The sequence below is a fragment of the Accipiter gentilis genome, chromosome 17, assembly GCF_929443795.1.
Source record: "Accipiter gentilis chromosome 17, bAccGen1.1, whole genome shotgun sequence".
Lineage (NCBI taxonomy): Eukaryota > Metazoa > Chordata > Aves > Accipitriformes > Accipitridae > Astur > Astur gentilis.
Genome location: NC_064896.1, coordinates 3,210,276 through 3,238,090, shown reverse-complemented (window position 1 = coordinate 3,238,090; position 27,815 = coordinate 3,210,276). Strand labels below are relative to the sequence as shown.

The following is a 27,815-nucleotide window of genomic DNA, read 5'->3' as shown; positions in this document are numbered from 1 at the left end:
CCAAATACCGGAGTTTGATTAAAACACTCCAGCACTCAGGAGGCTGAAGCACATCCCCAAGAGAAAGCAGGAGCCGCCTCCACGAGCTCCCTGCGGAGCTGAGAGCTCAGACCCCCACGCCGCAGCAGCCTGAAGCTCCCATCTCCATCCGAACCGTGGTACGTGTCCCCACGCTGGGCTCACGGCAAACTCAGGGTAATTCAGTGCTCATTATGCTACAGCAAATTAAGGCAAGTTGGTGGGCTCCGAGCGCTCGTCTGATGCATTAATGCAATGAGCACCAGCAACTCGGCCATGGGGCTCAGCCCCACAATACTCAGACACCCTGAAGTTTGTTAAAAGGGGGAAATAACCCCATTTTTTTGCTTGAGGTAGGCTGAGAGAAGATGCAGTGGTGAGAGCAAACAGAGTGCCAAGGAAGGAATCATCCTTGGGAGAGCGGGCTGCAACTCACCTGCCTTGGACGGGGTGTCGGGGGCCGTAATCTCCACGATCAGGTTCTCCAGGAGGGTCCCTCTGCGGCCGATCTCCTCCACCTGGGCCCCCTTCCCCTTCCACTCCTCTAGGAGATCCTGGTCAAAAGCAAAGCCTGGCATCGCACTCCACACTTGCCTGGCCACAGCCCTCCCTTCCTCACCCGTCACCTCGGCGGTGACTCGGTGGCACCGGGACACGGCACCCAGGGAACCGGCAAAGGGCGCACCGGCACGTGGAGAGCAGACTGCACCAGGAAAGTGGGTGTCTTGATATTTATTTTTGTCAGGGGGGAATCAAAGAGTGAAACGCTCTTCCCTAACTAGCAGGTCTGTCAAAGGAAACCTTTTTCTCCCTCCTACCATTTTGGGGACCTCCCTCCTCTCTGCACAACCCAGCCTCACATGAGTCCAGTCCCCTCAGCTTTTGGCAGAGCCCGGTGGCGTGCCGGAGCCCGGTGGCGTGCCGTGGGGTGAGAGGGCTGCGGGTGACTCGGCAGACACTGCTCTGCCTCTGAGTCAAACCCTCGGCACATCCTGATTTAAAGCATCATGGTGCCGGAGAGGAGCGGGGGCTCGGATGACAGGAGGCCACCTTCCACGTCTAGCAAGGGGAAACACTCAGCGAAAATGAGTGTGCTTGGGTCTCCCACTCCCAAATCCTGCCCAGATCAAGCAGGGGGAAGGAAGGGAAACCAGGCGGTATCCAAGAGGACCTTTGCACTGCTGCCTTCTCCACGAGCCAGGGACCACTGGATGCACACACAGACCAGGGGCTGCAGCCCACCAGCAAGTACAGGGGAGTGCAGGATTCTTGAGACCATAAAACAACTCCCAGGACTCTGCTTCCTGGGATTTATTCCACATTCCAGCATTTCCACACCAGCTGCCAACTTTTCCACTCCAGTTCCAGCTCCCTCTGCCCACCTGGATCTGCTGCCTGCGCTGCTGCAGCTCCTGGGTGCCCAGGGAGGTCTCAGCAGACGGCATTTTGCCTTCGCTCTCCCTTAGCCACTTCCTCACAGCCCCAACCAGCTTCCGAAATTCATCCAGTTGCTCCTGGCAGGACGATGCATCCTTTTCTCTGCGAGTGAAAAGGTTTTGGAGAGTCAGAGTTCGTGCTTTGCCTTGCAATTACCCCCGATTGAATGTAGCACAGTTGTGTCTCTAGGACCCCTTCTTTTTATTATTATTATTCGATGTTGCTTAGGAACAGCTCGTGCAGTACCAGCCAAAGCGGGGTGCATGCTGCAGCCTGCCCCTCGCTGCTGCTGCCCCCCGCAAGCTGCAGCCGGTGGCACTTTTGGGGCCACTCCAGCACCACCGCAGTAGCCAACAGCCACGGGACCACCACCGCCAACCTGCGCTGGCTCTGCACCGGGTTCTTTGTCCTGGGGGAAGCAAAGCTTTTGGGAAGACAGGGCTCATTCATACCGTCTCGCCCCAGCCAGCTGCAGCCTGGGGGAGGCCAGGCTGTGCCGCCCCTCCTCCCTGGCCACGGCTCTCATCTATTCAGCCCATCCCGGAGGAAAGGCCGGAGGCAGCTCTCTGCGCGGTGCTGAATTACTGGGGATTATTATGAGATTCATCTGCTTTTCCCCGTCGCCTTCCCTGTATTCACCAAGGGAGTTTGGAGATACAGCCTGGGAAGTGCGATCCCCCCCACCCCGGGACACAAGCGAGCTGTCGCTCCGACCCTGCTCAAGCTGCCATGACCGATTCAAGCTCAAACTGCTGCTAAAGCTCGCCTTTATTCCCACTTTAGGGGGACTCTAGGGACAGGCTGCTCTGCTCTGTCACCTCCCGCAGAGCACGCCTGGGGCAGGCTCCCGATCCTTTGCCAGCACCCCGCTTCCCCTCCAGCAAGATGCTCTGGGATGGAGCTGTGGCAGCCCACACGCCGGGAAACGGCACGAACGCCGGCTTCTGCAGCACCAGGAATTTTTCACAACGCCCCCAGCCAAGGCTTTTTTTAAAGCGTCAGCTGGAGCGAGCTGCCTTGCGTCTCCGGGTGTGGGAGGAGGGAGGCAGGAAGAGTTCACTCGTGCCCCCCCTCCCGTGGAAAGGAGATCTCCACGGGGTCTTGGTCTGACCACCAAGCCACCTCCAAACTCACCTCCCCAGTGAGTGGCCGGGTCCCTGGGACTCACCTCTCTTTTGCCACCTTCTGCAGTTGGAGAAAGTCTTTCTTCAGGCTCTGCAGCTTCTCCTGCTGTTGGGAAGCACCGGGGGCGAAGCCGCAGGACCCCAGTTCCGCAGCCAGATGCTCCAGGACAGCCAGGTCCTCCTGGTGCTGCCTCATCTCCGAATTCAGTTCCTGCCAAAACACAAAGGGCGATGTCGACCATGCCCCCACCAGCAGACTTGGGCAGGGGGAATGAAGCGGACAGCCCCACGTCCTGGTGAGCTGGAGAAACCTTCCATGGGCAGTGCCACGAATCGCACCAGCGCTGAACGGGAGGCCATGGCTCGGTCCCACCTGCTCCTCCGGCTCCGGCTCTGCAAATACTTTAAGCAGCTGCAGGAGCGAGTCCCACCTTCCCCAGTACTGGTGTAAGACCATGCAGTGAATGGGACAGGGGGCCCTAGAACAAGCCAACTTACCCCCCCGCCCCAGCACAAGTGTCTGGTTTTATGCCAGCTTAGAGCATTTCTGAGGCTGTGGCCAAACCACTTCCCATAACAGAGCACTCGTAGGAAGCCGGAGGGAAGAATCCTGTGCAGTACAGCCATGACTGACCACCAGGATCCGTGGCATCTCCGAGGGCTTTGTCACATCCTGCACTGTGCTTACAGCCAGCACTCAGACATTTTGCTGTATTAACCCTGTGGAGTCTTTAATTGGTAAAACCTTGCTATATTTGGTCTAGCCCCCAAGAACCTGGCTAGGGATCCTTTCTGAACACCGGCCTGCCTCCAGGGAAATGCCATTCCCTTCTCTCATGGCTGGAAACAGCCTGAGCTGCTCCAGCCACGCTCCCTGCCCCAGGCAACGAGGCAGCACAGGTCCTGTGGATCCTGGCAGCCTGGAAGCAAACCGGGGCTTGTTTCCCCAGGAAGAAATCACTGCAAAACGGCCCTGCCCCAGAAACCAGAGTCAGGTGGAGTCTTCTCCCCCTGCATCTCACCTGGATGTGCTGGGAGAAGTGAGCGATGTCCCGGTCCGGCTGATTCCCAGATGCCAACATCCGCGCTCTGCTCTCCGTGAACTGCTGCAACTTCTCCGAGAGCTGCTCGTACTGCTCGACCTTCGGCAGGAGGCCCTTCAGCGCATCCTCCCTCTCCTGCTGCTGCTGGCACAGCCTGCCGAAATGCTCCGTCACCTCTGCCAGCTTGCCCTGCAGGGCAGAGGCCGTGGGGCTGTCTGCCGCCTCCATGAACTGCGTCACCATCTCACGGGTGGCTTCCAGGCAGCTCTTCTGCCTGGCGATGTCCTGCTTCAGCTTCTGTGGTAAGCAGACACAGAAAGGGATGCCATTTTAGGAAGGCTCTTGAGCAAAACTGAACTGGCGTGAAGAGGCTGGGCCGCCCTTGGGAACAGCAGCGCATGCTTTGAGACGACCAGGGTCGGGCAAGAATAGTTTTCTATCCCAGTTTTCCTTTCCTTTCTGATCTCCCCAACCTGCTCTGCCTTTCCCTGTTGCCTGATATCCAAGCCCTACTGGTTAGCAAAGAAGAAAGGAGACTTTCAACAGGTCTGTGGCCTGGCTTAAAGAAATTAAGTAAAGGTTCTGCTCATATCCCTTTTTAGGGTTTATTTTTGTGTTTTCAGAATACTGTGGCTAATCCTCAGCAACTGCCTGCATGGTTCAGGTCCTGCAGACAGGCATGTTTGAGGCGAGGGAGCTCAGGGACCAGTCTTACCGCACTCGTGGCAAGCGAGTCCTGGATGGAGGCAGAGGAGAGCGCAGCTGGCTGCTCTCTCTCCAGGTTCTTCTCAATCTCAGTCACCGACTGGAGAAGGCTCTCCAGGCTCTCCTGGACACTCTGGGACTGGGCGATGGATTTCTGCAGCAGGTCCGAGCGCTCGGCCATCTGCTGGGAGAGGCTCTGGAAGCGGTTCACGATGGCATCTGCAGAGTTCAGTGCAAAGGAGAATCAGCGGCAAAGAGCTTCTCGCCTGATGCTCAGAGAGCAGCAAGGATCACCTTTGGCTCCTGCCAAATTCTCACTGACGACGAATCCCCATCCTCAAAGCCAGCAGCGAGACAGGGGATCCAACACAAATGGCCAGCCTGGATCACAGCCCTCCCCACGTGCAAACACAAGCCCTCAAGATGTGTTGCTGTGTGCTTCCTCCAAAAATGGGAGACTTCATCTTTTTTCCCCTCCCTGGTTTGTTTTCACACTCTCCCCAACCATCCCTGCTAACGCAGGCAGCTGCTTTGCTCTGTACCTGTTGTTTCTTGAATGTGTCCGTGGTCTGGGGCTGGCTCCCCTTGTACCTCCAGCAAGGACCGAGCTGCTTTCTGGAGCTTCTCCACCGGCACCTGATGCTCAGCAAGGTCTCCCTGCAGCTGCTGCTTTGACACGAGACAAGGCAAAATCAGCGGTGGGTCACACACAAGAGACCTGCACCCACGGGGAGCTCAGAGTTCCATTTAAACCCTGCTGAGGGATCCTGTTCTCTCCATCACAAAATTATTAAGAAAAATAATAATGTAGGTTGGAAGGTCCAACCCCATGCTGGAGACAGAGCTGGATCAGAGGGTCTGGGCTGTCCCAGCACCCAGCCACCCTCATGGGGGAGGAATATCCCCCCATGTCCCACTAGGATCTCCCCCGTGGCAGTCTGTGACTGCAGCCCCTTGTCATTGCTCCGAGCACCTCTCGGAAGAGCCTGGCTCTACCTGATCTGCAGCACTGGAACCTGCTGAGCCTGCCGGTGCATCTTTGCACTCAACCAGCTAAAAAATGGAATGGGTTGAATCTCTTTCCTGCTCCTAGCTGCTCAGAGCAGCAGCCAAATTCCCATACAGGCTCCAACTCTGCCCCAGGAGATCACCCAAGGACACCATCCGTACCTTAGCGCTGGCGAGCTGCTTTTGCAGAATAGCTGGATCTGAAGAAACCGTCTCGGAGAGCAGTTTCCCAACAGCAGTTTCGCTCTCCTGCAGCCATGTCCTGAGAGACTCTGCCACCTCCTGGAACTGCTGGTAGTGATCCAGCAAGGTGTTCAGGTGGGAGCCAAGCTTGGTGCACTGCAAAGGAGCAATAAGACATAACGGGAGGATGAAAGCAAGCACAGAGCAACCTGGGCACCAGTGAAAAATGCACAGAAATCATCAAGAAAGAAAAAAACAATTAGAAAATGAATCTTGCCATATATGTTAAAGGAATTACAGGAGGCAAATGCAGACCAACACCAAGACTGCCCAAGTCCTGAAGAAGACAATCCTTGTTCTACAATCTACATATGTTCTAGAAATCCAGCGAGACACTCAAGAGAAACATCCCTCTGCCATTCCTGCTTGTTCTACATGCACAGCAGGAAAACAGCATCCAGGGTTCAACTCCCAGCCTCGCAAAGCCCTTCCCGTACCTTGGAGTGTAGCGTGGTGTATCGCTGTGTTGCATCTTCCAGCTTGCTCTTGACCACACTCCCGGACATCAGCGGCTGGGATCCCACGTCCCCAGCAGCTCCCTCCACATCCAGCACCTTCTGCCCTGACATGGTAACAAACCGCAGGTCGCCTTTGTGGGAGATCACGTCTTCCGAGAAGCTCCCCTGCCGCAGGAGCAGCTGCCGGAGGGCCGTGGGGTCACTGTCCCCCTTGTACATCCCCTCCAGATCCTGCTCTGCTTGCTTCAGCCAAGCCTCGAACTCTCCGTGATCCCGCAAGAACTTCTGCAGCTCGTCCCGCAGGACTTGCACTTGCTTCAGCTGCGTTTCTGATTGCGAGAGGGAAGCCGCATACTGGTCCTTCAGCTCTGCCAGCCGGCTCTGGAGCCGGTCCCGCTCCTCCCCAGCCAGGCTGTGGCCGTGCTTGTCCAGGAAAGCCTGCGCCGACTGCGTGGCCAGGATGACGTCCTGCTGCTGGGACAGCAGCTCCTGGTGCTGGGCCTGAAAAATGCCGGCGAGCAAAGGTGACGCTTTGCGACCGAGGGTCTCTGCCCACCAGCGTCCAGTGGGTGCAGCGAGGCCACATGCGTGACTGAGCCTCCGCACCCTCCTACAGCACTAACAAGGTGGGGGAGCACCCCAAGGTTGCAGGCGGGTGCTCTGCACGCAGGAGAGTAGCCCCTTCTCCGACCACGATGGGCACCTTCTCTCGTTACCCTGATTGCACCCTGCCATGGCACCCACCCACCAACACAGAGCGCATGTCCTTCAGGAAGCCAGGCAGGGACTTCCCAAGACTCCCATATGGAAAAATCACCCTGAACATGTGTTTCAGAGGCCAGACCCATCTAACACCCTGTCCTGCTCCCAGCTACATCAGCAGCCGGAGGCAGGGTCAGCGTGTCGGAGAGAAAGCTTTGAGAGGGATGAGGTGTTGGTCCTGACCTTCAGCCTCTCGTACTGCTCGTCCAGGCTCTCGGCAGCGCTGTCTGCTCTCACGACGTGGCCATCGGGGACGTCCTGAGTGCCTGTCCCCACTTGCACCCCTGGCGCTTGCTCGATGGGATGGGGTCTGTACTCCAGGAGCCCTCCCTTCTGCTCCAGTGATGCCACCCAGTTCAAAAGGGAATCGATCTTATTGCTGTTCTCCTCCAGCTCTTTGGCAGCTTTCACCTGAAAGCACAAAGGCTCCAGATAAGAATGACCGGTTTTATGCGTGTTCAGCAAGCTGCTGCATGGGGGAGGGAGACAAAAAAAATCGACAGAAGAAAAATGCCAAACGGTTTTCCAGCCACAGCAAATGCTTGAGACACTCACAGACATCCAAAACACTTCGTGACTCTCTGGTAGTGGGGAAGGTGCAAAGAAGCTGTGAATAAACTCAGCCTCTCTGCTACGTTGCATTTCTCACCCTGATACAACCCAGAGTTCCCACCCCAAAGGGCTGCAGCTCCACGCACGCAGGTGTGAGCGTTGCTTTCAGTGCCAGCGTGTGGAGGTGCCCGATGCTCATGCTCCCATTAAAAGTCAGCCCAAAGGCAGAGCAAGGTGCCTTTTACTCCCCCATTTCCTCCACAACCAGCTCATCTGTGGCTGCAGCTCTCAAGGCATTTCACGAGAGAAATCGCTTTACGCTGCATCACGCAGATGACCGCCAGGACCCCAAATAAACCTCATTGCACCAACTGGACCTCACCGTCCACCTCAAGCAGAGCCCAGGGGCTACAGCTCTTTGCCCGTTACCTTTTCAGTCTCCTGCTGCACTGCAGCAGTCACAGCACTCTCCAGCTCCTTCTGGGCCAACTCCGTCCTCTCCTGCAAGGACCGGTACTGCTCTTTGGCATGCTGGAGCTTCTCTTGCAGTGCTGCCAGCTCTCCGGGCTCCATCTTTGCCTTGTTCTCCTCCAAAAACTCCTCTGTGCTTTTCAGGACGCTGGCGAAGGAGGCGGCTCGGGTGTGCATGTTCCTCTGCAGCTCCTAGGCAGACAACTCCGTAAGGCTCCGCGCGCTCCCGAGGCAGCGCTGAGCCTCTCTGCTGACCCCCGTTTTTTTAAAGCACTGACCTTAACATCGCTTTGCCTCTGTTGCAAGGTGGACAGGTCCCCTTCACTGGCTGCTCTCTGCTGCTCTGCCAGCGTGTCCTCTGCCTGGCACAGCCAGCGGCTCAGCTCGGCCAGGCTCTGCGCCCGGGCTGCCTGCTGCTCCTGCAGCGTCTGCGGGCAGAGGGAAGAGGAGAAGGGACAGTTAGTAACGGCGCTGCACCTCTGGTCACGCACATCGCTGAAAGGCAAGGTGAGAGGTTACAGCTGGAGCATCTCCGGAAAATAAGGATGCAGCACAGAAAACGGCTTTTGCAGCTCTCCACGTGCTCCCTCTCCCTCTCAGGCTCACATGCTGCGGGAACGGGGCCGAGGTGCTGAGTCCCTGCCGAGCAGGAGCTGCTCACTCTACCTTTGCACCATTCGAGCAGGTTTCTCTCAATCTGCTCTTTGAGAAGCCCGTTCAGCTCCACGTGGAGCCACGCTCCAGGTCACGCACTCCTTTCTCGGGAGAGCTCAACCAGAAGTTTCTGTGCCTTTTCCATTCAACCTTACAAACATTAAAACTGCAGCAGAAACTCATCTAACGAGAGGTAACAACAACCTGAGGTCAGGCAGCACCACTGTGGAGCCCCACGCAACCCAAATAGGCTGTTTTTTTGATCCTGGGGTTGGAGAGGGAGCCCAGGAGAGAGAAAGCGTTTCTGTAGCTGATCCAGCTCCTCCGTTTTGCTGCCAGAGCACAATACAGAAGCGCCTGTTTGAGCAATTGAGCATGATGTGACCTGAGAGTCCCTGCAACGTTTCTGTTCCCCTTTCCCAGGGGAGATAAAGGGTTTTGAGTTTCACTGGGCATTTCAGCAAGGTGATGTACAAACTTGTGCAAAACACTGCGCTTGTTTCTCCCAGTCATAAGATAAACAACAGAAGCAAATTGAAAGAGCCTTCTTAAGAGCTCTTCAGCTGCAAAGCGAGTTCTTCCTGGGTTAGGATGGGCGCACACTGAATCTGAAAAAGCAAAGCAAACTGGTTAATATACACACACACTCCAGAGAGGACAGGCAAGAGTTACAGGAGCAATTGTTAATAAAAACCACACTAATCCTGTCTTGAATAAGAGGATCCATGCAGTGACGGGTGCTGCAGCAATGCAGCAGAGACCCGAGGACTTGCTTTTGCAGCTGCCTGCTGCCTCGATACATCATCAGCTGTTTCTCTGGGACAGCAATACCTGACCTGTGCAGTGGAAATAAGACATTAAAACTGCCAGGTGTCTGTGGTGGCCCCTCTGCACAGGGATTTTCTGGTGGGGTTACAGAGACCAGGGATTATTCCACCCAGCCCAAAGCAACTTGATGTCTAGCGGAGGACTGCCCGCCTGTGCCACCCACACCTCGGCAGGGCTCCATCTTTTGGGAGGAAAGCGACTTTCCGCCTGGGAGTTACGTGGTAGGAAGAAGAAAGACTTTAGAGGAAGCTCATGATGTGCAATGAGAAGTCATAAACTGTGAGTGGCATGCATATGAAATCCCAAATACGAGGTGTCTCGGCGCACGTTCTTGTGGCCGGGAAGCGCTTCAGCGAGCAAACTGCAGCCAGGAAGCTGATGTCTCACAACCTTCACCTGATCCGTCTGCTCCACTTGCTGGAGACAGACCTGCAGGACCTCCACCTGAGCCGTCACACGCTCCGACAGGTCCCGAAAAGCCTTCTGCAGCTCATTGAGCAGCCTCAGCAGCTGCCTGCTCTGCTGAGGGGTTAAGTCCTGGGCGTGCTCCGAGATAAGGAACTGGATGTCAAAGGCAGTGGCATCGAGCTGAGATTTGATGTCAGCAAGGGGCTCTTTCAGCTCCTGAATGGGAGAGAAAAGACCTGTCAGGCAAAATGAGCCTTCCTGCACTGCCAGCTTCAGATGAGACACACGGACAGGCAGCGGTGTGCACCCAAAAAAAAGAACAATATATTCCAGAAACTCTAAATTCTCCCAAAAGCACACTCGGCATCGAGGTGACAGCATCTCACTGCAGCAATCTTCCAACGCTCCTCTGCACCAGGCCTCCAGCACCTCGTCAAGAGGTTGCTCGGACCGTGCGGGTAGGGCTGCCCTCGGGTCTGAAGACGACCCAGACCTGGAGCTGCCAGCAGCCCTGTCCGGTCCGTGGTGACTCCGTGTGCCACCATCAGCTCTCAAAGCCTTTGATCCCCTGACTTCAACACCAAGGTGTTACCAGCAAAGAGGAGATGCTGAACTGACCAAATCTTGAGAGGTATCGCTAAAAGATGAATAAATGTGGAGGGAAGCCTGGGCTCCTCGTACAGTCGGTGGAGACTGGGGCAGGTGTGATGGAGGGGGCTCTCAGAGCCCCCACGGAGGAAGCAGCTCTCTCCTCAACATCGCAAAGCCTGACGGGAATCCCTCCCAGTCTGTCAGCCCGCACCACACACCTGCATTTGAGCATGTTCCCCAAACAGCCAAAGCAGATGGTTTGTATATTGTGGAAATTAATGACTTTGGAGCAAGTACAATATTATTGCTCCTCCTGCAACAAAGGATAAGGGCAAACCCACCAAGGCTCCAGGAGGGAAGCAGGATTAAAAGCTTCTCCTCCGCACAGAGGACAGCAACTTCATCAGCCAGAAGGATTAGGGGCATTGCCATGGTTACCTTGTAGTGCTGGAGGCAGCGACTCAAGCTGTTCGCATCGGTCCCGTGGTGGTAATCGCTGCCGTCCAGCGACTCTGCAGTGCCAGAGACCCAGCTCAGTAGCTCCTGGAGTTTGCCCTGGAGACTCTCGTGATGTGCCAGGATTTTAGCCTTAAAAACAGAAATACATCATTTAAAGAAGGAGCAGAGCGCTCCAGGGAAGGAGCTTTGGGGTGCTAGGGGGGCAGCAGGCAGCAGAGGCAATTGCCAGCTCTACCTTTTTGGTTTCTGCAGCCCCACGAAGGTTTTGCAGCCGGGACTCCAGGACATCACTCGCAGAGCTCAGAGACTTCTGGAGGTTCTTGGCATCCTTCTCCAAAGCCTTCAGTAATTGCTCAGGGACTTCTTCAGGGGGGTTGGCCACAATCCACTTCACGGCGTCCAACTCCTGATTCACTGAGAAGCTCAGCTCCTGCAGCTCAGCGCCCAGGGCCTGAGGCAAGACAGCATCGTTATGTCTAAGATACAGTGACTTCATCTTCCCGCTGCCAATACTGAGGAAAGGTTTTGGAGACCCAGTTCCAAACACTGCATCTATCTGCTAGAAAGATTCATTGCTATCCCTCCAGCCCCACTCAGCTGCCAGCACTCGCCTGCCTTTCTCCAGGCCGTAAAACTCATTTCAGCCAAGCTTAGGTTATTGTCTAAGCAGGGAGAAGAAGGTGAGCCAGAGGCAGTGCCAGAGCGGGGAGGGATGGGGTTTGCATACAAATGCCTGTTAAACCTGAGACTAACCTCCCTGGCTGGCTCCCAGAAGCAGGGAGGAGGTGCAAGGGCTGTACATGAAGCTGGGGAGAGGAGGGACGAGCTCTGTCCTGCCTAACGCCAGCCAAGCCTGGCCCAGCCTCTCTCACCTCCGCCTGCTGCAGCAGGTCATGCAGGGCTGCCAAATTCTGCTCCGCCGGCTGCACCCGTTTGATTCTCATCTCGATGTCTCGGAGCATGGAGAGATACGATACCAGCTTCTCATCGTGCTCCAGACACATCTTCTTGCTGAACATGATCTACAGAATCAAACAGTAAAACAAAACCTCGGATTTAGACAGAAAAGAAAACAAAGGATTATATGTTATTCTTCTTTTCAAAGAAGAAATCTGTTAATAACATTCCATTTCAGGGACTTTCCACTCACTAGCCTTATCTACAAGATTTACTACAGGAAAAATAAAACACACAACTCTTTTTCCAACATAAGCTTATAAATGGCAAGAGATCTCTGGTGTTACAGTAAAAGTGCCAAAAAAGCATCTTACTTATTAGTCATTTATAAGCAATGCTCTAGCTAAAAGAAGCCACAACTAAGCCTTGAGTGTTTTCAGTCATACATCACTGAGTCCTTTGCCAAATCCATTGCAGCTGATACTGCAACATCAAGCTCAAACATCCACTCCTCTTGTTCTGGCTGTCCTCTGTGCTGAGGACCTTGGACAGATTTGACATTAAGCACACACAAATAGCTCATTAAAAAAATGTCGAAATAGCAAAAAGCATCAATTTACCTGGGCTGGTCTCGTGGATTCCCTCGACGTTTCCAGCAGCTCCCCCTCCACTATCACAGGTAAGAGCAAGCCCCGATCGCCAGCACCTGGCTGCCTGATCCTGTCCTGGGGTGCTTCTCCTTGGGATTTTGGGGGAACAGGGGCACCTCCTTCGCCTGTGCTGATCTCCACTGTTTGCTCTTGCCGTGCCTCTTCTCCGAGCTCAAGGACTGCAGAGGTTTCCTGAACTTCTCTGCCTTCCTCTCTGATAATTAATTCATCGGGCAGTTCATCTGCTGCAGGAGCTGCAATGGACACATCACTGGTGGTTTCCACCTTGGTGTCTTCCTGGGTCATCCTCTCCTCCAGGCTCAACGTTACCAAGGAACCGTGACCATTTCTGATCCCACCTTTCATCACCTCTTGAGCTTCCCCTTGTCCTGGGGGGACAGGGAACACCTGATCCCCAGCAAGGTTTTCTTTATCTTTCTCAGAAATTGCTTTCTTTTCTCTTTCATCCCTGCTGCTGCCCCCATGCTTGGCTGTGTCTCTTGCCAACCCAGCAGTAATCTTGGTGGTGGTTTCATGTTTTGGTTCTGGCATGCTTGAGACAAAGTCCTCCTCCTCCTCCTTTTCCCCTGGAATTTCTTTGGAAATCAGAAAAGGAAGGGACTGCTTTTCTGCAGAAGACTTCTCCAGCTGAGCACTGTCCCCTGGGATACCAGTCTGCTTTGCTTTCTTTTTCTTGCTTTTCTGTTTTTGGGTAGGTTTTAGCTCAGTTTCACTTGGTTTTGCTTGATCAACTGGACCTTCTGCACCCAGTCTTGGGGTTTCTTCTTTGATGTGCTTGACAGTTTTTTTAACTGCAAGCTCATCTCCTGCAGGCTTCATAGGGATGCCAATCTCAGGGGGCTCTCCAGACTCTGTAGGACCCATCTCTCCCTTCCCTTGGCCCACCGTAACAGATTCCCTTGGGGCTGCCGGTGTTACCCCATCGAGGCTGCCCGCTCGCTCTCCTTGCTCACCTTCTGCACCTTCTTCACCTGCCACAACTCCCTCTGCACTTACAACCCCCCTCCTCCTCCTCCTCTCCTCGCTATCCTCTGCACTGCGAAGCACCTCCGTGTCCAAGAACAACTGCTCTTTCTCCAATCCCAATTCCTTCACTTTCTCTGTCCCTTGATCTGCTTCTTCTCCCCACGATTCCTTCCCCCAAGCTGCTCTCACCTGGGAGCTGCTTTTTGCGATCCCTCTTTCCATAGCCCTCACTACCACCGTCTCTTCAGGGAGTGATGTTGTACCTAATACTGAGGGGTATTCCGGAGCCAGTTCAACCTTTCCTTGGGGATGATGTGTTACGCCATCCTCTGAAGTTTCTGGAGGTTTTGATTTCCCTTCTTTCCGCGTCACTGGCAATCTCTCGGTGGCAGCGGTGGCACCTCCAGCCGCGTTGTAGCTCACAGGTTCAGATTCAGCTTTGTGCTCAGCACCTTCAGACTTCTTAGAAGCACTAGCAGAGACAATGACATCTTCATCTTTTGGAGACAGTTTTTCCATTTTTTCCTGGAAAAGGTGGGGTTTGTCTACTTTGCAGACCTCAGAACCATATTTGTCTTCGGATATTTGTGCCTCCCGAAGACCGGCAGCTAATTTCTGGCTGATCAGTTCTTTTTCAACAGCTTCCTTTAAACTCAACCTTTTCCCACTGCTAGCCTCAACAATTCCTCCGGTCCTCATCTGGTTGGTGGCGATGAGTTTGGCCATCTCCTCATCCAGCAGCCCTTGCTCCACAGCCGCCCTCAGGGAAAGCCTCTTGCTGACGGTCCCCTCCACGACCCCCCCGCTGTCTGCCTGAGCCTGCAGCAACCGCAGAGTGGGCAGAGGGTCCACCTTCCCCAGCCTCACCGCCTCGGCGCACGTGAGCTTGTTCCCCGTCACCTCATCCTTGATGGCTCTGAAGGGATGGACTTCCAGATACCTCTGGCCAGATTCAATGTCGATTTTACACTTCTTTAGGAACTCTGAGTAGGGAACGATCATGCAGGTCTCGGGATCTACAATTCCTTCTTTCATTTCTGAAGATGACAGGACTTTCTCCATAACCTGCTCGGGCAGCAAGCCCTCCTTTACTGCTTGACAGAGTGCCAGTCTCTGGCCAGAAGCAGGATCAAAAATGCTTCCACTCCCAGCCTGGATTTCTTGCACTTTCCTCTGGAAGGCCGGACTAATGAGCCCTAACGATACCGCCTGGGGCAAGGGCAGTTTCTCCTTTGTAACTGGATGAACGTAGTCCTGCAGGCACACGCTTTCAGCTTTCGTGAGCTCGTTACACAACTCTTGATCAATCAAACCGTGTTTCATTGCGTTGTTTACCGAAAGCCTCATTCCAGACACATGATGGATGATTCCTCCATCAGCAATCTGCTTGGTCAAGAGCTGAAAAGCTTTTTCCTTTTTCAGGAGCCCTTTTTCAACAGACTGTGCAACAGTCAAAGGCTGCTTGGTTTTAGGATCCACAATTCCAGTGGTCTCAGCCTGTAAGCTAATGAGCTTCTGTCTGGTCACCTCATCAGCGCCTTTCCCTTTGGAAGCCTTCTCCAGCTTGACCAACTCTTTCTGACTTGTTGGCTCTATCAGGCCCAGATTTGAAGCCAAAGTGACCGATATTTTTTTGCCACGTTTCAAGTCAACAATCCCTCCAGTAACCACTTGCCCTTCCAAGATCCTCACTGCCGTTTCCTTGTCCAGAAGACCAACTGCAGCAGCATCCTTGACAGAATAGACAAAGTTATTGCCTGGGTCAAGAACGCCACTTATTGCTTTGTCAGATGCGAGCACCTTCTGGAGAAGGTTCTCATCCATCAGACCTTCTTCAATGACGTCCTCAGTGGTTAATGATTCACATGTATGAGAGTCAAAGAAACCACTGAACATCTTCATTTTCTCCATTAGTTTCACAGCTGTGAGGCTGGGCACCACTCCATGGGCTACTGCTTCATTTAGAAGAAGACTCTTCCCTGTCTGCTCGTGGATTATGCCACCGCTTTGGAGCTGCGTCAACAGCATTTCCAAAGTGTCCTCCGCTTCCTGCTCTGCAGGAGCTGGCAGGGAAGTTTCATCAACGATTTCATAATCTAATACTTCTTCCCCTTCTTCTTGTACTTCCAATACACTTTCAATGTTTTCACTTTGCCTCTCTGTTTGCTCTGCCTCTCCAGTTTTAGGGAGCACAACCTCCTCTCCTCCCAGCATGCCATTCTCAATTGTTTTCTCTTTTAGCAAATAAATCTCTCTAACATCCTCTGCCTCTAGTTCAGGTTTCTCCCCACCCTCAGGCCTCTCTGCCATGATTTCCAGTCTCTCTCTACTTTCTGAAACATCCATCGAGATGCAGATTTCACTTTTCACAGCAACTGTCCCGCTCTCCGATGCCCTCTTGTGGTCTTCGATACTTTCCACTCCATCTACTGTAGTAGGCTTGGACTCTTCTTCTGCCCTAACCATCGTTTCCTCTGTTTCTCTGAATCCACTACCAAGGTCGCCGTGACATCCTGGCATTGATAATTTTACCTGATGTTTGCCCTTGCTTGTAGAAGCTACTTGCTTTCTTCCAAATTCAGCATCAGTTTCACTCTTCATGGTAGCCTGTTTGGTATAAATCTGCTCTTGCTCCTCCACAAGCAGGGTATCTTCTGCGTCCTCCAACAGGAGGCCTTCAGGTCCCATCACCACCTCCCCGTTCTCCAAAGCTCTGGGTGGCAAGACCTTTTCTCTTTGTTCTTTTGAAGGAGCAAATTGAAACTCAAGCTGCTGCAAAGCCAAGCCATTGCAAGGCTCTCTTTCAAGAGCTGCATCTGCTTTTGTCTCCTCAAAGCCTTCACTGCCTTCCAACGTGTCTGCACAGGATCCATTTTCTTGGGTTCGGAGGAGGGCTTTAGTGAGATTGTTCAACTCTCCGTCCACTAAGAGCAGCTTCTGGCCGTCATGGATGTTGATGTAGCTGTGGGTCATCAAGTGGAACATCAGCCTTTCGTCATCACTCCTTAGCAGAGGGTCACTTTGCTCTTTGTGACCTGTGGTACTCCTTCCAGAATTGCTCTGGCCATGCCTGCTTCGGTTTGGAGACCCAGCAAGCTGCACGCTGGCCATGACATCAGGTATGACTGTTGATTTCAGCTTCTTCGCCACATCTCTCTCCAAGATGCCATGTTCAACTGCTTTCTTCCAGGACAACACCTCAGTGGTTTCTGGTATAAAGACGGCCTTAATGAGTCGCCTCTTGCTGAGAATCTCGTAAACCATCTCTGTAGACAGGATTCCTTGATCTAAAGCATCTGCAACTGGGACGATCTCCCCCGTCTCTGGCCACAGGAGCCCCATGAAGGACCAGAGGGATTCCAGGACCACCAACGCAATCCTCGGTGCTACCAACTCTTTCCTTACGGCTTCATCAATTGTCAGTCTCTCTCCCGTGACTGTATCGATGATGCCACCTGTCTGAAGCTGCCGGATAAGAAGCGTGCATGCCAAATCCTGGTCAATTAAATTATGTCTTACGGCCTCATCCACAGTCAGCCTGTGCCCTGTCCTGGGGTCAACAATGCCACCAGCAAAGAGATGGGCTTCCAGCAACCTGACCGTTACCTGCCTGTCTATCAGCCCTTCCTGCACAGCACGGAAGATGCTGACTTTTCTGCCTGATTTCAAGCTCACCATCCCACCCGCCAGCTGCTTGACTGGGAGCAGCCTCAGTCCAGTCTCTTGGTGGATGATGCATCGGTGCATGAGCTCGAGCAGACTGATTTTCTCGGCAGTGTTGGGGTCAATCAAATCCTTGCCACCCTCCAGGTGAGACAGAAGTCTGGAATAAAGCTGGGGGGTGAGGAGCCTTTCTTGCACCGCTGTCTCCATGCTAATTCTGCCCTGATGGACTTTAAAGCCCCCAGTGACGAGCTCAGCTTCAAGAATCTTTAGACCGATGCTCTCACTGATCCTCCCCTCTTCTATCGCAGCAACGACAGGTAGGACCTGCCTCCCTTCACAGCTGACTTCTTCCACCTGGTGGAGAGCATCCTTCAACTCCTGCAGCACCTGGAATGTCCTGAGATCGATGATGTTTCTTGCCAGACCTTTCTTCAAAGAGAGTTTCTCATTGGTCTCTGGAACAACTAAGTCAGATGTGATAACCTGGGCCTCCAAGAGGACGAGGCCAGTGTCCTGATCTATAAGACCTCTCTGCATAGCACCAAAGACAGGGAATATTTCTACCGTGCCAAGATCGATCACTCCTGCCACTGCTTCGCTGCCCTAGAATAGAAAGAGAAGGAAAAAGAATTAAATCAAATTCAAGCATTTCTAGCACTCAGATTGCATGAGTTCCAGGGAGGTCTCAGTTTCCAAAAAAAAGTTCAAAACCCCTAAACAGGCTAGAAAGTGAGTCCCAAAGTGTTTGAAATGCAACTCCAAAGGCATTACAGCACGCAAATTGGTGCATTTGCTAGCTTGCATGTTGCCAGCAAGTTTTAATGCTCATCTAGTCCATCACCCAGGGCAGCACTGAGATGCTTCCAACATCCACCAACAGTTACATAGCAAAGCAGCAAGCAGCAAAACCCAGAAGTGCTCCTAATGCTCCATGGAGAAACAGAGGGAAGGACACCAACAAGCACACCAAAGCCGTTCAATAACTCCAGTTTTAAAAAGTAAAGACAACGCAAATCCCACTGTATAATCACAGAGGAGAAAAAAAAAACCCAAAGATGTCCACTTCAGAGTATCTAGGAATCTCTCCAGCGCAGCTTCCACACTGACTCCTGCCATGCTTTAAATCCTGCCCTTCCCCAAGCAGATCTCAAACACCAGGACAAACGGAGAGCACCACAGACCCCCGTGCCATGGAGCAGCTCCCCAGCCACACAGACCGGCCATGCATTAGGGCAGGAGCGCTGCATGCAGGGCAGCTCCCCGAGCACGACCACCGGCACCCGCTCTGCCCAGCTCCAGCACCTCGAAGTAGCCATGCTTTTCAGACAGGGCAAGGGGAGAAATGTAAGAAATCGGAGGTCCCAGTATGGAAACAGTGACAGACTGGGAACAACAGGCCATCTACTTTGGTGTTTCTGGAGGGGCTTTTCTCTTCTTGCTGGTATCCCCACGGGGAGGGTCATAATTAAGATGATAAAGAGTAATGGCTCTTTGGACGTTTGGGTTTCTCTCAGTCCCACTGGCTGGGTATAAGGTTGGCCCAAGCACTAAAAGATTTTTGTGGGGATGCGGTGGAGGGAATTGGGATTGTGGAATGAATTCCTTTTGCACCCCCAACACGCTCTGATTTTTTTTTTTTTTTATGAGTGAGTCTAACAGCACAGGTGGCTGGGGGTGTTTGTAGCTGCGGCACAGCTCAGTTATGGCACAGCAGAGGATGCAGCCTCCACCACGCTGGTTTGCAGATCCCCCCCGCTGCCTTCTGCTGTGGAGACACAGTGAGCCGGCTGGAAAAACCTAAGCTCTCCACCATCACTGCCAGACTTTGACATGCACGTTCAGAGATGAACAAGCCGTGGAAAGACAGAGAAGAGGAGGGGGGGAAAAAAGAGAAAGATAAAAAAGGAGATGGGAGGGAGGGGGGTAAAAGGCTTTTACTTACCCGAGTTGCAGGGTGTGCCTTGAGCAGTTAAAGACAGAGCCTTATGGAGCAGTTCAGCCGTATCACACACAGTGTAAAGCTTGGTGTTAGCGTCCAGCATGCGACTGTTTTGTTTGCAAAAAGAACCCCACACACAGGTCGTCCTCTTTCACTTTGTGTGTTTTGTTTGTTTAAATCCCGGAGGGTTAGTTAAACTTGTAAGCAAGGATGTCAGTTAATCTTAAAAACAGTTGACATGAAACACAAACTGTACAGGGACACATCATGCTCAATTTAGCGCGTTCTGCTTTGCATTTTTGTCTTTTATAACTTCTCTCTGACAGTTGGATGTTTCCAGCAAGCAAATGTTAAGAGTTCCTCATGCTCCCTCTACAGTGAAGCAACTGCACCGCACAAGAGCCACAGGGATCGTCTCGTAGACGGGGATCTACGGTGAAGCCCCACTGCCATCTCTCGTTTTGTTTCCTGGGCTTCGTCGAGAGCGTGAGTGAAAACTGTTCTAGCCTGAGCCCCAAAGCGTGCTCATGCTGTATAAAAACAGACCAGCAAACCCTGGAGAAGGCTTTTACTCAAAAGTCATTTTCCTGCCCGGGAGGGAGGAAAAGGGAAAGGAAAAAGCATCCTTTCCATGGGCAGGCTGCTCTCAGCTGCTCTCCTGGCAGCAGCAGCAGAAGCATCAAAGTTGTGATGGCTTAGCGGCAACTAACGAGTCGGTTTGCTCACCGTTAGCTTTCTGCTGCCAGCACGAGGGCTAAAGGGCTTGCGATAGAAAGTGTTTGCTGCACTAAGACACCCGAAATGTGCTATAAAGTCCAATTTGGAGAGAAACACTATGTGTTTAGGTGAAAGCTGGACAGGCAGATTTCAAACAAGCAGCCCTGTCGCCCTCTTCCTGCGAGCGGCTCGAACAGGGCTTCACTCACGGACCCAACAGCCAAAACCTGCGTCACGCATCCAGATCTGAGCGGGCCGTTGCTTCAGAGTACAGGGAGCCAGCAAGCAAACACACAAATATATCCATCGACACATGTATATACACTTATATAACACGTACACGTATATCTGTGAATGACCGAAGACAGCTCGTAACGGAGGCAATAAGGATGCGCTTTCAGCCCTCCCTACCCAGCGAAACAAGGATGGGGACTGACAGGAGCGCTGGTGGATGTGAACAGGGAATGGGTCCAGCTATGGGTCGTGAAGGTCTCCCAGGTCAGCTGAGGGCCTGGACGATGCAGTCGCCTTCCGCTGGGGAGAGCAACTTCATTCAGCCGCAGCTGAGACAAACCTCTCGCCAGGCCCTGACATACACAAGATGGCACGGGCAAATGCCCTTCTGCAGAAACCCACCTTCTTGTGTCTCCTCCACGCAGGCAGCCTGTGAGAAGGAGCCCTCTGCGGTTAAAGCACTGAGAGGGCATTCCTCAGAGGACACAGATTTGCTAAGGGGACCGTTTCCAGGACAGATGTCCATCTACATCCTTGCCCACCGAGCGTGAACAAGCCAACCCTTGTGCACAGGGCAGAGCTCTGATGAAAACCTCTGCAAAGGGCAACTCTCCCATTGACCTGGAAGGCAGCAGGTAAACGGCTCCTGCTTGGCATCCCAAGACCACCCCAGCCTGGATGCTTCGGGTGACGGATGGACAGAAGAGAAGGGAGGGCAATCATGTGCAAGTAAGAAAGTTGATGGGCTGCAGCAATGAGTGGCTGGTGGCGATGAGACACGCAACCAACGCAACCAAGCAAAACCTTTTTCACACCCTGAGAAGTGCCCCGTGTCCATGCAGCCACGGGACCGAGCGGGGACCGGTACCTTGTGCTCCGTCTCCTGAGCGAGCTGGCTCTGGAGCTGCTGGAGCTGCTCCGTGGAGTCGCTGCAGAGCGCCTGGTAGGTCTCCTTAAGGGCACTGATCTGAGCAGAAATCTGTTCCTTCTCTGGATGGGAAAGCCTGCAAGGGGAAGGGGAAATCTCTCAGGGAAACTGCACAAACCAACTCCCACTCTGCAGAATTAACACGTTCTTCTGGTGAAGGAAAAGGCCAAACTCACCACGAGTCCCCTCTTCCTCCTGCCCTACTCCTTACCCAGCTCAGCTAAAACCAGCAAGGGCAATTGTGCTCAGCAAAGGCTGACCTGCATCGTAATGATCAAATCCCCAAATATGCAGGGCCGGATCACTACTAAAGGGGATTAATATTGTCCCAACAGCATAAGTGGGTTGCATATTTCATAGCTCTTGTTGCAGGTAAGAAAGAAGACAACTGTCATGTGCAGCTCATCACTGTTTTTAACGGGAGTTGGGCATCGGACCCCAGGGACACGACCCCACCAGCACCAGCTCTAAGGTTTGTCATCTCCCCCCACTTCTCTCCCTGCCTGTCCCCTCCTCAGGCCACACTCACTTGTGGCTGTGTTTCGCCAGGAAAATTTGTGAAGTTTTGATGGCCTCAGAGATCTGCTCCTTCTTTGCAGCCAGCTCCTCGTTCAGGGCCTGTTTGGGGTAAAAAAAACCCACACAAAAAAAACAAAACAAAGAAGCTTAATTCAGCTGTGGAAAAAGAGCAAAAGTTAAACAAGCTGTCTGATGGTTGCCCCCACTTTACCTGCTGCTCTGAGATGGATTTCTCGATGTCACCTAGCTCTCTGCTCCCAGCAGCAGCTGTCCTGCCTTGCACGCTCTGCTTCAAGCCCAGGGCCCAGCCCAGGAGTTCCTTTACCTTGTCCACATGCTCTTGCTTCTCCTCTTCCACTACTTTCTGCAAACAGAGGAGGGAGGAAGATACCCACATCAAAGGGGTCCCAGATTTCCAAAGGCGGAGAGGGTCTCAGAAACAGTGCCCGAGATGTAACCTCAACATGGAGCAGCAACCTTGGGGGTGCTAGGAAATGAGCCTGCACATTTTTAATGAAGTTCAGTTCTGTACAACACCCTTACCTCCTCCTCCTCCAGCCGCCGGAGAGCATCGCTGATGTACTTCACATGCTGCGTGGTTAACGTCACCAGAGCTGTATAGCGAGTCCGCAAATCCATGAACTGCAAAGGGAGAGAGGGGGAAATGGGACGCATCAGTCAGGACCGGTGGATCCAGAGCAACGTACTTTATAGTACATGACACGGATGCGCCATCTTTCGCTTGGGAAGCCCCCCAGGCACCTTGCAGACCCGGTACGGCATCAATGAAATGCAGCAAGTCTGACAGGGAGGGTTGTGGCCACACACGGCATGCTGCACAACACTGGAGCGAAGGGGAGACTCCGGTCACGGACACTGGGGCAGATGCTCAACTCTTACAAGAGGGCTACTGGGATCTTTAATATCCACATGGAGCAGACAGGACCTCAGGTCCCTAAAGGTCTCATCCCAAAGATCCACACACAGTAATGCTGCATGGCGCTCTGGTTATTTACCTCGCAAGGCTGAAGGGCTGAGCCGACCCCGCTGGATTTGACCCAGGGGTTCCCAGGAGTCTAGGTATTTCATACCTGGTGCTTAGAGCACTAAGCCATCCTCTCTGGCTATTGGAAAAAACAGCGAGGGTGGAAACTTTATGTATACAAGAGAGTTCAGCAGAAAGGAGCCTATTTCACAGAGGCTGCTCGGGGGTTTGCTTGGCGTCGAAGAACCCCCCCCCCGCCGTAATTTCTCCCTCACAAGGTCGGGCGGGCGGCTGCGCTCTTACCTCCTGCGTGATGGCATCCGAAGACGAGAGCATGCGCCGGCGTTTCATGGGAGACTTTTGCTGCGACTCGACAAACGCCCTGTACGTCATGAGCTGCAACTCGTAGTCCTGCAAACGCAACCAGGGGTGAAGAGCCATGGAGCACGTGAGATGCAGACTGTGCTGGGGCTGTTTCTGCCCAGCCAGCCTTATCTAGGTGCAGGAGGGGACCCATACCTTGACAGCAGCTGAATATTGCTGGGAGAATTTCTGACACTGGTCCAGTTTGGCTTGATTTTTCTCGATTTCTGCAGCCAAAGCCTTCAATAACATTCAAAGAAAAAATGGTTGTCTAGACAGCTACCATGGGAGGTGAACTGAATTTCAGTCCGCATCCCTCCCCTTCTGGGTAAAGTCTTTACACTCTTCTATTTTTTCACGCAAGACCTCATCTCCACCTCAAGCTAAGCAGTTTCTCCACTTCCAAGACACCCAGCTCAGGCCTGCAGCCTCTTCCCCGCTGCGTTTCATATTTTCAAGCTCACAGATGAAAAGATTTTAGTAAAAGAAGTGACACGGTCACTGCAGTGACTGCGCTATCGAGACATGACAAGATCCTGCCTTACCGTTTGCTGGCTCAGCTGCTCTGACAGCACCCGGCTGTCCTCTGCCTGCCCAGGCTTCATCAGCTCCTGCTGGACCGTGATCTCCTCAATCCACTGGATTAGGGCACTGTGGCACTGCCGGTAATCACTCAGCACCTCCTGGATGCTCTCCAGCTCCGCGTGGCTGAGAGATGAACCAAGACAAATCAGAGGAGGGCGAAACGCCACTGTAGGCTATAGAGATATCCCAGCCACCAGCAGAAATCCCATCTGGAAAAATGTCCCTGCTATCAAGCCTGACCCAAGCTCTCAGCTGAAGCATGAAAGTAAATCTGCGAAAGGAGGCAGGAGGTTTCTCACCGGGTCTCAATTTGGGTGCAGACTCGCTGCCAGCGATCCCACAGCTGGCTTCCCTTCTCCTGATAGCGCTCAAGGTCGATGCTGCGCTCTTGTCTCAGCCGGTACAGCTGCTCTCCCACCGCCTTCGCCTTTGCCATCTCCTCCTCCAACATGGAGAAGACGGAGCTCTTGTCCTTCACTTCGCCAAGCCATTGCTGCAAAACCAGCAAGAGACAGCACCGGTTCAACGTCGTGGAAAGCAAACGGCACATTAAGGCAGAGATGCCCTCCTGCCGGGAGCTGACAAGCCTGAGAAGGGGTTTATCTTCCCACACTCCTTAACCTGCAAGGAACTGGCTGATTATAGGAGATGCAAAACGGAGGGGACCATGTTCTCAGCTTGGAGCAAGTCAGATTGGTTCAGGCCCTGTCCTACAGCAACAGCACATGGAGCTGCCAAAACGCTCACATGTGCCAGCATGTGCCCTACAAGAAGACAGAGCACAAGCCATAGCAGCGCCTTTACCTTTACAAAGCAATGAGGTATCACATAAGCAGCACAAAATCCTCCCAGCAGCTATGTCGAGGCAAGAAAAATGGCATACAGTACAAATTCAGCAGAGAAAGGGAAGGACCCTGCTTGACAAACACCAAAGTGTTGGCCGGTTTCTGCAAGCCCACCTTGGGAAATGAACAGCACCAACCTGTAACGCCGTTCTGTGGGACTGAATAGCTGCCAGGTCGGCAGGGACTGCCTCCTCTTGGCTCAGCTTAACCTCATAGCCTTTGACCAGAGATTCTGCTCCTTGGGTGTTACGAATAATAACATCAACCGTCTTCAACCTGGCAAATCAGAGACAGCACAATGACATCCAAAATTTGGCAGAGATCCTCTTGATGACGAGGCTGTTTGCACCATGTGCCGCAGAGGGATGGAGCTCAGTTATGGTCCAGTGCAAGGTGCATTAGAGGGCCAGAAGAAAGGTCTTTAGCAGAATTGGGCAGATTCAAAATGGTATTTGGGAACAGAGGCACATCCCGACTCACTTGTCCAGGTAGATGGAAGATAGCCCATACATCTGGTCCATCTTGTTCACCACTAAGTCAAGTTCAGAACGCAAGTGGGGCGTGCTGGACCCCGCGGGCGCCTTGTCGAGGAAGCTGTAGCATCTCTCAGAAACAAACCGCAGGTCCGATTGCAGCCGTTGCAGATCCTCCTGCATGCGCTATGGGAGGAAGGGAAAGAACATGAAAGGAAAGCCCAAGCAGGTAGAGAAAAAGCAGAATAGCCCTTGGCAAAGAAGATGGTATGAAATGAAGCAGGGAGCCCACCTGGAGAGGTTTCCTGCTACCTTCTGCGTGGCAAGATCCCCTTCAACCCTGCGCAGTCATGCACCCACCGCCCACACATTCACCCCAGAGAAGCTAAAGTTATTTTTGGCACATGCTGAAGACCAGCAGCCACCACCTCCCTCCCCTCCACTTCTCACAGCAGCAGGACTGACCTCCTGCTCTGCAATGCGGATAGTGTTTTCCTGGATAGTGTCACCATCTGCTCGGGCGCTGCTCGGGGACTGGATTCGGCTCACTAGCCTCTGCTCACACTCCTCCAGGCGCAGACGGATATTCTTGAGCTCGGAGAGGTATGTCCTGGCAACGGTCTCATCCTTGTCTTCTGCGAGTCACAGACAAACCAAAACAGGAGCTCAAACAACCCCAGCCAGCATCTGCCCCAGATGGGACCTGCTGGAAGTCCCGGAGCCAAGTGCAGCATCATGCTGACACCGAGGCACCAGGGTCTCTGCTCAGACGGAAAACAACTTAATCAAATAATCTTGTTCAAACGCAGCTGAGAATAAGTCCAGCCACAGGGCACCTGGCATGACAAAGCCAGAGTCCTCAGTCTTGGTGGGACTCACAGTGCTGCTGTGTCACACGTGTCACCGCCACATATATTTCCTTCAAGATTAAATGCAGGAAAAACTCCTTGCTCAGAATGCATCCTAATGACTAAACCCGTCTCCAACAATATTAGGGTAAGAGGACTCAAGCTGAAGTTAAGCTGAAGCTGCAAAGCCAAGCCCTCTCTGCAGGAACAAGGCCAAACACTTGAATGGATGGAGAAATAAGGAGAGCAGCTGCTCACGCCATCAACTAGCTAGCTCAGGAAAAAAAAGAAAATTAAGCCATCCCATAAGTCTTTTGTTTATGAGTCCCCACAGCTCCTGGTTAATCCATCATCCCTTTGAAGCTCACCGTTCTCCATGGACTCCAGCAGCTGCCGGATGTGTTCCTTGGAAGATTCCACTTCCTCCTCCAGGCGCAGCCGGTCCGACACCGAGAAGAGCTCCGAGTCCCGGCTATCCTGCAGAAAGTCCTCGTAGTGCGCCTGGAGGCTCTTCATGGCTTGCTGGCACTCGCCTTGCGCTAAGGATCTGAGCTGCAAGTGGGAAAGCAGCACATCTAACCGCCGGGAACAACTTCCTACACATCACCTGAAGCCACCCTCCCCAGCTTAGTCACCTTCGTTTGCCAAGTGAGTATTTTCTTTTTAGAGGAGAAAAGGCAAGCTCCTCCGGATCAGCCTCATGCCTCCCTCCAGCCTTGCTCACTCCCTAATGAAACGCTAAGACCACGATCTCTTATGCTTATTACAGTTCAGCAGCAAAGTGCTGATGCTCTTTTTATTGGGAAAAACTGCAATCGTTTTGCACAGAACCCCCAAGCTCAGGTTTTCCCACCGCTCAAGGTGCAAAGACCCTTGACTTCCCCAACGTCGCAGTCTCTGGTCTTCCCTTTCTCCTCAGCCACATGTAGAAGCCTGGACAGTGAGCAACGCAGCCCCGGAGCCAGGCAGAGAAGTTCCGACCGTACCTTTTCCATGCTGAAGCTTTGCACCAGAGCGATGTCCTTCCTCAGGTAGTTCCAGGAGATGAGGCTCTTTGTGTTCATGTGGAGCTGATGCCAGAGAGCCATCACTTTCTGGTACAACTGTTCTACCCTGCAAGGGGAAGGAGCAGATCCATCAGCCCCAGATCTCCCCAGCACTCTCAGCCCTGACCCTGTTAATCCACCAGCGAGTGATGTTCCTGCTGTTCAGTGCCAGAGATCCCTGGAAGGATCCCTCCTCCCAAATCATTGTTTTCTCTTTCGCAAGCTACTACAGCAGTTGCTGCGATAGAGTTTGCAGCTGTATAACCATGGGGGATTCCTTCCCTCACCCCCAATCATCTGTGCCACCTACTCCTGTTCCTCCACCCCAGCTCCTCTCCCATTCCCACCCCAGATCTGTCTTCTCCCATGCCACCAACCCGCTCCCCATCTCCGTGCCATTGCACCTCTGGGACTCCCCTGCAGCAGAGACCAGTAAGTTACCTGTTGGCCATCTCGATGGCCTCTTTGTTGGGTGGGGGGATCAGGAAGCAGACAGAAGGCACCATGGCCTCGTTCCCCGTGGGACTGATCACCTTCCACTTGGTCCTCTGGGAATTGTCCTCCAGCACACACTCGTCATTCCTGCAGATGGTGATCTGCGACGGCACCAACACCACCCAGCCCATCAGAAACGAGCAGCAGGGCTGCACATGCCTGCCCTTGCTGCCAGCTTCCCTCCTGGAGGCGAGCCAGCTTCCGTAAATATTTTTATCTTTTTTTTTTATTATTATTTTTAAAATCAAGCAAAAGCCTGGTATAGTGCCAAGCAGTGCAGCACACTCATGTCTGGAGAGGAAGGGACAAGGAAGTTAAACGGAGTTGGCTACCACCCACGTGCTTATTTGGCTGAGGCTGATGAAGCCCATCATCCTTGGGGAAAAGGACTTTAGCTCCTGCCCAGAATAAATGTGAGACATGGAAATCTCCTCCAGGAAAAACAGCCATGCTATTTCCCTCGTTCTCTCTTCCCACTCTGTTCCTGCTTTCCATTGACAGACACCACGGAGCTCATCCTAAACCACCACGGGCATTGCTCCCCTGCCTCATCCCTGCCTTCCCTTTCAAAGTCACGCCGACACCCTTCCAGCCCTCACCTCGATCTGCCGATAGTCACAAACAGCCTTGATGGGGATCGTGCTCTTCACAAGGTGCTCCGGGTTCCTGGGCCGGAGCTGAACGATGGTTTTGGACCGTCCCACCAGGCTGGCGACGGAGCTTTTCGACTGAATGAGCTGCTCCTTCTCGTCCTGGCAGAAAGAAGGATGAAGGACGGGTTGCTCGAGGCAGGAGCTACGCTGGGATCAAAAGGGCTGAACAAACACATCAGGAGGATCCTGCTGCCCTAACGGGATGGGAAGAGGGGTCACGAGAT

General features: G+C 53.1%; 1 protein-coding gene across 19 annotated transcripts in view; it reads right to left on the bottom strand.

Annotated features, from left to right (window-relative positions):
- Positions 1 to 27,815, bottom strand: part of MACF1 (microtubule actin crosslinking factor 1) — a 147,515-nt gene that overhangs the window by 61,111 nt on the left and 58,589 nt on the right. For 9 of the 19 annotated variants that reach the window (XM_049820629.1, XM_049820637.1, XM_049820634.1 and 6 more), the window contains exons 21-51: positions 27,538 to 27,690; positions 26,885 to 27,039; positions 26,384 to 26,510; positions 25,766 to 25,949; positions 25,015 to 25,184; positions 24,557 to 24,735; positions 24,214 to 24,352; positions 23,531 to 23,724; positions 23,192 to 23,354; positions 22,803 to 22,886; positions 22,587 to 22,694; positions 21,842 to 21,940; positions 21,510 to 21,662; positions 21,309 to 21,397; positions 20,720 to 20,855; positions 12,279 to 17,564; positions 11,634 to 11,783; positions 10,997 to 11,212; positions 10,741 to 10,890; positions 9,694 to 9,927; positions 8,100 to 8,249; positions 7,780 to 8,013; positions 6,982 to 7,209; positions 6,016 to 6,537; positions 5,498 to 5,674; positions 4,870 to 4,993; positions 4,338 to 4,546; positions 3,602 to 3,919; positions 2,624 to 2,790; positions 1,401 to 1,557; positions 455 to 572 (exon numbers count right to left, since the gene is read on the bottom strand). In XM_049820629.1, the coding sequence (XP_049676586.1) occupies positions 455 to 572; positions 1,401 to 1,557; positions 2,624 to 2,790; positions 3,602 to 3,919; positions 4,338 to 4,546; positions 4,870 to 4,993; positions 5,498 to 5,674; positions 6,016 to 6,537; positions 6,982 to 7,209; positions 7,780 to 8,013; positions 8,100 to 8,249; positions 9,694 to 9,927; positions 10,741 to 10,890; positions 10,997 to 11,212; positions 11,634 to 11,783; positions 12,279 to 17,564; positions 20,720 to 20,855; positions 21,309 to 21,397; positions 21,510 to 21,662; positions 21,842 to 21,940; positions 22,587 to 22,694; positions 22,803 to 22,886; positions 23,192 to 23,354; positions 23,531 to 23,724; positions 24,214 to 24,352; positions 24,557 to 24,735; positions 25,015 to 25,184; positions 25,766 to 25,949; positions 26,384 to 26,510; positions 26,885 to 27,039; positions 27,538 to 27,690 (10,573 nt within the window). Of the gene's footprint in view, positions 1 to 454; positions 573 to 1,400; positions 1,558 to 2,623; positions 2,791 to 3,601; positions 3,920 to 4,337; positions 4,547 to 4,869; positions 4,997 to 5,497; positions 5,675 to 6,015; positions 6,538 to 6,981; positions 7,210 to 7,779; positions 8,014 to 8,099; positions 8,250 to 9,693; positions 9,928 to 10,740; positions 10,891 to 10,996; positions 11,213 to 11,633; positions 11,784 to 12,278; positions 17,565 to 20,719; positions 20,856 to 21,308; positions 21,398 to 21,509; positions 21,663 to 21,841; positions 21,941 to 22,314; positions 22,387 to 22,586; positions 22,695 to 22,802; positions 22,887 to 23,191; positions 23,355 to 23,530; positions 23,725 to 24,213; positions 24,353 to 24,556; positions 24,736 to 25,014; positions 25,185 to 25,765; positions 25,950 to 26,383; positions 26,511 to 26,884; positions 27,040 to 27,537; positions 27,691 to 27,815 lie in introns of those variants that run through there. The other 10 variants (XM_049820638.1, XM_049820631.1, XM_049820635.1 and 7 more) reach the window with 4 other exon arrangements.